Consider the following 12292-nt stretch of genomic DNA (forward strand, 5'->3'; position numbering starts at 1 on the left):
CAGATGGTACGGTGGACTCTTCATATGGCATCCCTCCATTATTAAAAATGTAACGTTGACATTCACGCCAAGCAAAGGTATTATTAGGATGTCACTCTACCTAAATGATGTTGTTTTTTTCTGAAATATTTAACCCCCACTTATAAAACATAAAACTAGATGGTGGTGTAATATTTAGTAGTTCGAAGGATCTGGTAAAGTCAACAGCTGTCGTCAAATTAACCTCATAACATGCACATAAAAGGTCTGTTTTGACTGGAATACCTCATAACATGCATAGAAAATGTATGTTTTGAGTAGAATACATCATAACATGCACATAAAAGGTCTTTTTTGACTGGAACACCTCATAAAATGCATATAAAATGTACGTTTTGACTGGAACACCCCATAACATGCACGTAAAAGGTCTGTTTTGACTGGAATACCTCATAACATGCACATAAAAGGTCTGTTTTGACTGGAATACCTCATAACATGCATAGAAAATGTACGTTTTGACTGGAACACCCCATAACATGCACGTAAAAGGTCTTTTTTGACTGGAACACCTCATAACATGCATATAAAATGTACGTTTTGACTGGAACACCCCATAACATGCACGTAAAAGGTCTTTTTTGACTGGAACACCTCATAACATGCATAGAAAATGTATGTTTTGAGTGGAATACATCATAACATGCACATAAAAGGTCTTTTTTGACTGGAACACCTCATAACATGCATATAAAATGTACGTTTTGACTGGAACACCCCATAACATGCACGTAAAAGGTCTTTTTTGACTGGAACACCTCATAACATGCATATAAAATGTACGTTTTGACTGGAACACCCCATAACATGCACGCAAAAGGTCTTTTTTGACTGGAATACCTCATAACATGCATAGAAAATGTATGTTTTGAGTGGAATACATCATAACATGCACATAAAAGGTCTTTTTTGACTGGAACACCTCATAACATGCATATAAAATGTACGTTTTGACTGGAACACCTCATAACATGCACGTAAAAGGTCTTTTTTGACTGGAACACCTCATAACATGCATATAAAATGTACGTTTTGACTGGAACACCCCATAATATGCACGTAAAAGGTCTTTTTTGACTGGGACACCTCATACATGCATAGAAAATGTATGTTTTGACTGGAACACCTCATAACATGGATACAAAATGTCCGTTTTTATTGGAACACCTCATAACTTGCAAAGAAAAGGTCTGTTTTGACTGGAACACATCATATTATGCAAATGAAAGATACATTTTGACTGAAATACCTCATAATATGCACAGGAAAGGTATATTTTTCCTGAAACAGCTTATAACATGCAGGTAAATGGGTAAATTGTCTGTTTAGACGGAAACACACCTGGTACTAATATTACTACTTCTTGGACTAGGCACCACAACGAGGCTTTATCAAGGTCTTGGAGCAACTATGTTCGAGTCACATCAGGCCCTTTGTCAGCATATTCTCCAAATGTCTAAAAATGTTCCATGCATATAATGAAATAAATTAAACAGTCTTCTTATTTTATACCACAGTAGCCGATTTTCATGGTAGAAATTAGTGTAAAATGGCATTTGCCTTATTCATCCAAAATTCATCTATAAATTATTTCTGCTTCCAGTCTCGTTTTTTCGTGTGAAGAACATTGCATCGTTATTCGGAAACTTAAACATATGGTAGTAAATATGACGTGCATTGACTAATGTATCGAAGAATATCTAACTGTGGCATATCAAGTCTTTTTTTAGAAACGAATTACAGCGAGAATCTCGTTATCTGCAATGGCAGACAAAGTACGCATAGCGTAAACACACCATATACCTAACATAGACATAATAACTTATCAGAATCCTTACTTACTGACAAACTAAAATCTGCATAGTTAGTAGATTGTTTTACTCAAGTCATCTTTTGTCTTTCACTATAGTTTTATTTGCTTCAATGCAAGGTGTAGGATCACTTCGTAGATTCTATCAAGTCGAGGCTACGAAATCGTTGCCCGAAAACCTCATACTGTGCAGCGAAATGGTCATTTTTGTCAAGAACACATCATAACGCGCAAAGAAATGGTCTTTTGTAACATGACTATCTCATAGTATACACAGAAACGACATATTTTGAATCGAACACCTTATAAAATGCAAAGAAACGATCTATTTTGACAGGAATATCTCATAATAAGCAGAGAAATTGTCTATTTTGACAGAAATATTGCGACAAGGCAAAATAAACTTCCAGTTCTAAATAGGCCAAACAGCCACTACGACTGAAATTATTGTGTCGGTACTTAATTACTTTAACTGTCTTGGAATCCTCTGCAAAAGCTGTATTAGATATGCATTATTTTGCCACCCCACTTCACTACCTTTTCATAAGCATTATTTTGCCACCCCACTTCACTACCTTTTCATAAGCATTATTTTACCAACCCACTTCACTGCCTTTTCATAAGCATTTTGTTTCCAAACTACTTCATGGCCTTTTCATAAGCATTATTTTTCCACCAAACTTCATTGACTTTTCATAAGCATTATTTTGCCATCCCACTTCATTGCCTTTTCATAAGCATTATTTTGCCACCCCACTTCACTACCTTTTCATAAGCATTATTTTACCAACCCACTTCACTGCCTTTTCATAAGCATTTTGTGTCCACACTACTTCATGGGCTTTTCATAAGCATTATTTTGCCACCCCACTTCATTGCCTTTTCATAAGCATTATTTTGCCACCTCACTTCACTACCTTTTCATAAGCATTATTTTTCCACCCCACTTCACTGCCTTTTCATAAGGATTATTTTGCCACCCCACTTCACTGCCTTTTCATAAGCATTATTTTGCCACTTCACTTCATTGCCTTTTCATAAGCATTATTTTGCCACTTCACTTCACTGCCTTTTCATAAGCACTGTTTTGCCACCACAAGTCACTGCTAAAGATGTTTTGGTGAAGAGAACATATTTTAAAAAAAACCATTACATATATCTCGAGGGATGGGGAATGAATTATGCAAGAGATAAGAACAGACTGTACCACCGGTTTTATAGACCTGACCTTTGCTATAAAACTATAATTAAGTTCCACTTTAAAACTCATGACTTAATAATACAGGATTGAACTTTTGTATTTATCACAGAGATTTTAGGACTTTTTTTTAGTAGATTTTCAATAAATACTTCAACTAAATATTACTCAACGATCGTGGACAAACTAAACCATAATTTAAATGTACGAAGATACACATTGGGTGTTTATGAAGACTAAATGATAATTTAAATGTACGAAGATACACGATTGGGTGTTTATGAAGACTAAATGATAATTTAAATGTACGAAGATACACGATTGGGTGTTCATGAAAACTAAATGATAATTTAAATGTACGAAGATACACGATTGGATGTTCATGAAGACTAAATGATAATTTAAATGTACGAAGATACACGATTGGGTGTTTATGAAGACTAAATGATAATTTAAATGTACGAAGATACACGATTGGGTGTTTATGAAGACTAAATGATAATTTAAATGTACGAAGATACACGATTGGGTGTTTATGAAGACTAAATGATAATTTGTACTAAATAAGATATTTATAAACCATACCTATTAATACACAATGATTACCAATTGAAATCCATGCATCACAATTTGATTATCCCTTACTTACAACAATGTTACTACATGAGGCTTCAAGCTTTCCAACGTAAATAATTATGCTTGACAAATCACATTGACCCCCCCCAAAAAAAGTATTTCTTAAACATATTTTTCAGTTAGATTTTAAGGTTATATATTTTAATCCCTTATACACATTTTAAAAGTTTGTTACAAAAGTCACTGCAATTTATAAACAGGAAACCCACACACAGCACATGAAAACATTAAGACCCACTCGTAACTCATGAAAGCATTAAGACCCACTCATAACACATGAAAACATTAAGACCCACTCATAACACATGAAACATTAAGACCTACTCATAACACATGAAAACATTAAGACCCACTCATAACACATGAAACATTAAGACCCACACATAACAAATGAAAACATTAAGACCCACTCATAACACATGAAACATTAAGACCCACTCAAAACACATGAAAGCATTAAGACTCACTCATAACACATGAAAACATTAAGACCCACTCATAACACATGAAAACATTAAGACCCACTCATAACAAAGAGCAGAATGATGACCCACACATAGTAATGAAATCATGAGGACCCACACACAGCACAGGTATTCATGATTGCCCACATACAGCACTGGAAAGTACGAGTACCCACACACTGCACATGAAAGTATGATTACCCACACACTGCACAGGAAAGCATGATTACCCACAAACGGCACAGGAAAACATGATTACCCCACACACAGCACATGAAAGCACGAGTACCCACACACAGCACAGGAAAGCATGAGAACCCATCCATCTGACAGAAACTCATTGGAAACCACACATATCGCAGGAACTTTGAGTACCCACACATAAGGAATCATTAGAAACCAGACATATAGCAGGGACCTTTGAGTACATACACATAACACAAGGAATCATTGGAAACCAGACGTATAACAGGGAATCTTTGAGTACCCACAAATAACACAAGGAATCATTGGAAACTACACATACAGCAGGGAACTTTGAGTACCCACACATAACACAAGGAATCACTGGAAACCAGACATATAACAGGGAACCTTTGAGTACCCACACATAACACAAGAAATCATTGGAAACCACACATACAACAGGGAACCTTCGAGTACTCACACATAACACAAGGGATCATTGGAAACTACACATACAGCAGGGAACTTTGAGTACCCACACATAACACAAGGAAGCACATAATTCTAGTGTAAGAGACTATGGCATCCTTGTCTACATATCAAGAGAGATCTATCTGCGTGAAAAATTGAATTTCAACCGTTAGCCAACCACGCATGAGCTAAAAAAATAACGTTATTTTTTAGGCGTATAAATAAAATCTCTGACTTAAAATCGACCTCAAAGTTTGTACGATTCCAAGGCCAGGGTCATGATTCCCAGGCCGGAGTCATGATTTCCAAGCAAGGGTCATAATTCCCAAGCCAAGTTCATGATTCCCAGGCCAGGGTCATGATTTCCATTCCATTATCATGATTTCCAGGCCAGGGTTATGATTCCCCGACCAGGGTCAGATTGCTCATCACTTTTCTTAAGCTCAATCCACTTTACAGCTCAGCTGAAACGTTTTTAACTCAAGTCGTTCTGACTGAGGAATGTCTCCCCATCTTATCACTAACGATAATAATAATAATAATAATAATAATAATAATAATAATAATAATAATGATAATAATAATAATTGAAAATATTATTTGCAGCTAAATTAAAAATTAATATAGGATCCTTTCATCGCGATGTAGGAATTGCTAATAATGGTTAATGATATCTAACTTACGGAAATTGTGACCTAAATATTTGTTTAACAATGATCTATGTACGGTATTTTATTTCTTTTACATATGACCAGGAAGCATTCCCAATAATAATGTCGTTTATGTCCCTTGTTTTTACAACAAATCTAAAGTATGTCCCATACTTTAAAATTTATGCGTATCAGACACATCTAAATTTGTTGCTTGTTTATAAAATGTATCGTTATAAGACACGTCTAAAGTATGTCCCTTGTAGGACTCAACGTACAAGTATGGCATTATTAGGTGGGATACTAACTGAGAACACAAATAATTAAGTGTTCTATGTTAAATTCAATTAAGTATAGTTGATGAGAAACATACACAGTTTTATTTATTTACATTAATTATGAGAAACTCTTTAAATATATATCAATGTTCATGTTTTTGGAAGAAGAAAGAAAGTGTTGCATAAGTTAAAACATGCTACACAAATCTATGAATACGCTATAAAACGGTAGTCTTTGATCTATACATACATTCGTGCATGTATAAAATATATGCATGGATATATGTTTCTGGGAGACACTGATAAATATGAAACATAATAAATAAATGGGCACACACACATCACCATGGAAGCTGATCCATCTTCAAGTCACATGACTACCAAAGTTTAGCTGCTATAACAAGACGTAGAAGTGGCAAGGTATGATCGATGCGTTCTTACTTTTTAATTATTTAGCATTATCTGGTCTGGAAAATGGCTGCAGTTAGACTGAGAATACACACATACTTACGAATATTTGTTAGGACAGACGGTCATGAGACCAGAATATCGCAGATGGTATGTAAGAAATGTGGCGAGTTTATCGAGATGCGACGAAGACCCCGTTAGAGTGATCTCTAGCGATAATAATTCTTTGTTTTGTCAATATAACATCCTTTAAAAAAATGATATGAAAGTCACGATTTAAGGAGTGTTTAGCATCGCACAGTTTCATCAATGTGTTGGGTGTTACTAACACGCTATTTACAAATGTAAGTGTTCCTGACACGTTTTGTACAAATGTAAATGTTCCTGACACGTTTTGTACAAATGTAAGTGTTCCTGACACGTTTTGTACAAAAGTATATCTTCCTGATAGACTTGTACAAATGTTAGATGTTACTGACAGGCTTGTATCAATGTTAGATGTTACTGACAGGTTTGTATCAATGCTAGATGTTACCGACAGGCTTGTATCAATGTTAGGTGTTACTGACAGCCTTGTACAAATGTTACATGTCACTGACAGGCTTGTACAAATGTTACATGTCACTGACAGGCTTGTACAAATGTTGCATGTTACTGACAGGTTTGTACATATGTTACATGTTACTGACAGAATCGTACATATGTTTCAAATCGGAGTTAGTTATTGTGAAGTGTATCAGTCAGAAATTGACATCATATTTTACTTTAGAATAAGAATTCATTGAGGTCAATAGTTCAGGTCTATCACATGATCCTGCTGCAACATACAACTCTGAATTCTATCACATTTCAAATTGGTTCATGAAATGATTTTCATCAAATCTATCCTACATATTCATCGAAATGGTAACTAAAAGATGTCAGTTGTCCTAAAACCAGTGTACATAAATAAAATGAAGAAATATAAAATGCAGGATTGGACTGAAGATTTACTCAGTTTTTATGACGAAATCTTATTATTCTTCAGTATTTGTGCTGACACACACACACATATATGTATGTGTGTACTATTAAAATGATAGTTAATGAAATTAAACTTAGTTAGAAAACGTATATGTAGTAGGGAGACAGACGGACAGAACTTATTAACTAACAGTAAGCCTATCAATTAGGCTATTGACTATTAAATTTCAGACACATACAACATTAATTCTCCATTATTGTATAAAACAAATACGATGTCCACGTAATATAAACGGAGACTAATTTGAGATGCCGATGTAACTCATCATATACTAATGTAGACAAAACTGAAACTTCTTACCTTTTGTCAAATCCAGAAGATAGTGAAAAATGAGAAAAAGTCTTAGATTTAACCAGTTTTTGCGCAGTTTCATGTTTTTCATCTTTATAATTGCATACAAATCTCAGGAATCTGGAACACCAGCAATATATTTTAACAGAAGATTAGGAATTGGTTTCTGTCTATACAAAATGTTGCCATGATCATTTGCGTCTGTTTAAATGCCAGTAGGTTGTCTGCCAGCTTCTATTATCTCACCTGCGTGCAAGCAATTCTTGCTTTGAACGCCCTCGGGTCTTCAAGAATCAGTTTCATTATTGATACTCTCCTGCTCTTTGAGCATGCGCCTTAATTGTGTCAGAGGGGAATAAACTGGTAATATCAGACGGCCCCGGTGCCGTCCATTTCGATCGGTCGACTTGATGTATAGATTGCTGACAATCAATACCTTAGTTCACCTATAACTACTGACAATAGGCAAGTACTACAAGAATTCTGAAATCACTGCATGTTGATTTTGGGTCGATTGTTTTGAGGTCCCAGTGGGGAATTGAATCTTTTTCCAACAAATTATTAGAGTTTTATGAACCAAATAGACGATACTCCTAAATAATAAGCCCTACTCTTGGACCTCACGACATCCTTGGAAATTTAGTATGAATTGCAACCTTATCAGTATCGATGTTTCTGTGATATACAGTTATGTGTTCCTGTAGACCTGTTTTATAGCGGTGGAAGAAATCGCTGTGTTAAGTAGTAGGCCTATCGTTTTTTTTATATATATATCTTTTTATTTTCTTCAGTGTCCTCTTTTGTGGTCAGTATCGATGGAGTTTTCCTTTTGGGGGCAAAGCCTTAGAAAAAGAACAGTTCAGTCATAAATAGCGTGTAGTTAACAAGCATCTGTGTTAAGTATACAGGTAGATAAAATGAAGTCTTGTGCAGCATGTAATAAACAACCAGCTGTGTTACGCATCTAGATAGATCAAATAAGATTCATAGAAAATGTAGTTGCTGCTCTACCAACCAAATTGCCACTGCTCCGATTAAAAACTTGTAGAAGTTAAATGCTGGAACAAATAAACATATTTGTATTTCAGTAGATAGATGTAAATTACTTATTACGCTGGTATGTAGTGAGGTAGCGGCAGGTATACGAACGTCTGGAATTTGAACTGAGCGTCTATATTTTTCATGCAGTGCGCAGTTCGTAAATTTCTATAAACTACCGCAGAAACTTAGCTAAAAAATATAAGAAAAATATACAGTCCTTAAAGTTCATGAGGATTACAAAAAAAAACTCTTCCTTTGAGAGAGTCGCGGTAACTCATCAGGTAGAGCGTCGAACTCGTATTCCAAGAGTTGCAAGTACAATACCTGCCCAGACCAATCGCTATTGGCTGCCTCAGTATATCACAGGGAAAGACATTTAGCTCCCATTTTTTGGCATGTTATAACCAATAATGTGTTGAAACTGGTTGTTGTAACTAACAAACCAACCAATATTTAACGTGACCACTACATAGGCTCAGAAGCAAAATGGCGATCCCTAATGGAATAGGGACCCGGGCGTCCAAGTGGTTTAAGGCGCTCGCTTTAACAGATCACTGAAAAATCTCACCTCTGTCATCGTGGGTTCGAATCTCGGCTTGGCCAACGTGGGAATGTAAAACAAATTGCCAGTAGCTTTCCGTGGGTCGGTGGTTAAGCTGAACATTTGCGTTAAATATACAAAACCAAATCAAAATGAACGAGTTGAGGTCTTTTGTAAGCTAATGCTAATAAGCTAAGCTAATAAGACCGGTAAGCATGCGTATCTATAGAAATAGAAATAACAAATAAACATGCGTTTCATTTCTCATCGCAAGATTACAGACTATATATCATCGTCACTTGTTAATAAGCCGCTTTCATTAGCGGCCTTTTAAAATACTACGAATAAAGCTGAATTTTGAATTTGTCAATCATATACTTGATCCAACTGAGCTTTATATATTTTATTGATTTCCTATGAATTTCATGAAAGATGGGCCATCTAAACACTATTTGCCAACTTACTAAATAAGTTATAATGTCAAATTTATTTAAACAATTTCACCAATTGGAGGAATTAAAAGCTGACAAATCAAAATAGCATCAGAATTTATCTTTATCAGCAATTGAAACGAGCTGTAAATGGACATCCTGTATCTATTATGGAAATCAATGGTCACCAGTATATCGATACGTCGGATGTTCCTGTACATTAGTACATATCTAAACTAATTGGTCTGAACTGCGAACATATCAATATTTTGGTTGTTTGTGCACGTGATTGTTCACAGAATGCTGCTAAGCTGCCCATTCGTGCTTAACAAATACGGTCGACCCCGTTATATGGACACGGGTTAACTGCAGTTCAAATGACATCATCATTGTAGAAAATTAGGAGACTCTTCCAAGTTTTGCATTCACATATATCTGAATAATTGAAACCAACCTTTGGATTATTGCTACAAAGAGCATATCAAACAGCATGCAATGTCTGGGTCAAAAATATTGCTACATTCAATTGTCAGGCTTGGGGGATCTTACGAAAATAAGAGATGCATTGAAATTACTTAGGAATAAAAGGATTCAATATACTTTCTTCAAGACACCCACTTAAGGCCTCCTATGGGTATGGTTGTATTTAAATTAATTTTATACTAATTCAAGAGGTGTAGCAATATAATTAAAGGTAACTTCCAGTTCACCTTCCATGGTATGAAAACAGATAATACGAGTTATAAACTTACCATGGATAAAACTATTCAAAACTACAGATTTACACTTATTAATGGACCAAATCAATCCAGATTATTACCTGAGATAAAATATATATATGTATTGCATTTTAGATATATTGCAATTTAAACATGGTTTTGTTTTAATGGGGCAGGTGGTTTTCAATATGGTGATGGATCGAAGCATAAACGGTTTCAATTATAGGAATGTGAATAAAGCATGAGCAAGAGAACATGTCTTTTATATATATATATAGATCCTGCTTTGGGGCCCCGAGTGGCCGAGTGGTCTAAAGCGCTCTCCGTTATGGATCACTGCCATCTCACCTCTGTCTGCATGGGTTCGAGTCTAGGATTAGGCCAATGTGGGTATTTGAGAGAGCTTGCCGGTAGCTTCTCGTGGGTCGGTGGTTCTTCCCGGGATTTTCCCGGGTTCTTCCTCGACCATTAATACTGGCCGCCATGCATAGCCTATCGTGTGCTGAAATATGGCGTTAAACCCCACAACAACAACAACAACATTCTGCTTTACTAGATGTATGGAGAGAATATACTAGAGGGATTTACAGGTATACTTGGAGTAAAAAATCTCATTAAAGCAAGTGAGACTAAGCTATTATGTGTGAGAAAACGTATTAACAATTATCTCAAATGTAAATATTAAACCAAGATTTAGGGCTGATCATTCTCTTGTAAAAATGAAGATTGTATTCCAAAAATAAATGAAAAGAAATGAAAAGAAAAACAACGTAGAAAGTTAATAACTCAGTATTACAAAACCCCGAAACATGAAAAGAAAAAAAAGAAGCCATCTTAAAAATTAAACTTCATTATGTAAATATGTAATGAAAAATTTGATAATTTTGATACTAAACGTATATCTGATTTCAAACCGGTCCTGAATTATCAACTTTTCTTTGAAATGCTTCTGTTGGAAATTGGAACAATAATTTGATATGCATCATTTGAGAAGAAAATGTAAGACTGACAGGAAAAGAAACTAATCCCAGTTTAGAAGAGAGAAGTGATAGAGAAAAAGAGAATGAATTAAAAGGTAGTAGAAAGACAAAAGATAGATTGGGTGAGGGTTAGGTTTAGAACTATATACATTGAAGAAGGAGAGAAAGCAATTAAATCTGTAACTTAGAAAATAAAAAATAAATAAGTTAATTGATGCCACCTCTTGTTCAAAGCAATGGTTCTTTAATGGACAGTCAGAAATAAATTTTTGATGAAGAAAACATAGTTTATATGAACTTGTATAAAAAAGCGTGCAGTTGATCCTGTCGGACTTGAAGTGCAACTTAATTATTCTAAAATTCCCCAAAAATGAACGATTTACAGAAGCAGTCTTTAATTGGACCTAGATTATTTACAGACTTTAAATTGACCGATATCATGTACAGTCATTAAATGGACCAATTTTATGTACAGCTTTAAATGGACCTATATTATGTACAGTCTTTAAATTGACCTATAGTATGTACAGTCTTTAATGGACCTATTTATGTACAGTCTTGAAATGGACCTATATTATGCACAGTCTTTAAATGGACCTATATTATGCACCGTCTTTAAATGAACCTATATTATGTACAGTCTTTAAATGGACCTAAATTATGTACAGTCTTTAAATGGACATATAGTATGTACAGTCTTTAAATGGACCGATATCATGTACAGTCTTTAAATGGACCTATATAATGTACAGTCCTTAAATGGACCAATTTTATGTACAGTCTTTAAATGGACCTATATTACGTACAGCCTTTAAATGGACCTATATCATGTACAGTCTTTAAATGAACCTATATTATATACAGTCTTTAAATGGACCGATATCATGTTCAGTCTTCAAATGGACCTATATAGTGTACAGTCCTTAAATAGACCTATAGTATGTACAGTCTTTAAATGGACCTATATTATGTACAGCCTTTAAATGGACCGATATCATGTGCAGTCTTTAAATGGACCTATATAACGTACAGTCCTTAAATGGTCCAATTTTATGCACAGTCTTTAAATGGACCTATATAATGTACAGCCTTTAAATGGACCTATATTATGTACAGTCTTTAAAT

The 12292-nt window shown here is 34.9% G+C and overlaps 1 protein-coding gene across 1 annotated transcript in view; it reads right to left on the reverse strand.

Moving 5' to 3' along the window:
* LOC149804538 (uncharacterized) overlaps positions 1 to 7861 on the reverse strand; it is a 62527-nt gene extending 54666 nt beyond the window's left edge. The window contains exon 1 of the mRNA XM_089941314.1: positions 7465 to 7861. Within this exon, the coding sequence (XP_089797440.1) occupies positions 7465 to 7546 (82 nt within the window). The 5' untranslated portion in view covers positions 7547 to 7861. The remainder of the gene's footprint in view (positions 1 to 7464) is intronic.
* Between the last annotated feature and the right edge of the window lie 4431 nt (positions 7862 to 12292).

This window comes from Sinohyriopsis cumingii, chromosome 2 (assembly GCF_028554795.1).
Source record: "Sinohyriopsis cumingii isolate HCF-2022 chromosome 2, ASM2855479v2, whole genome shotgun sequence".
Lineage (NCBI taxonomy): Eukaryota > Metazoa > Mollusca > Bivalvia > Unionida > Unionidae > Sinohyriopsis > Sinohyriopsis cumingii.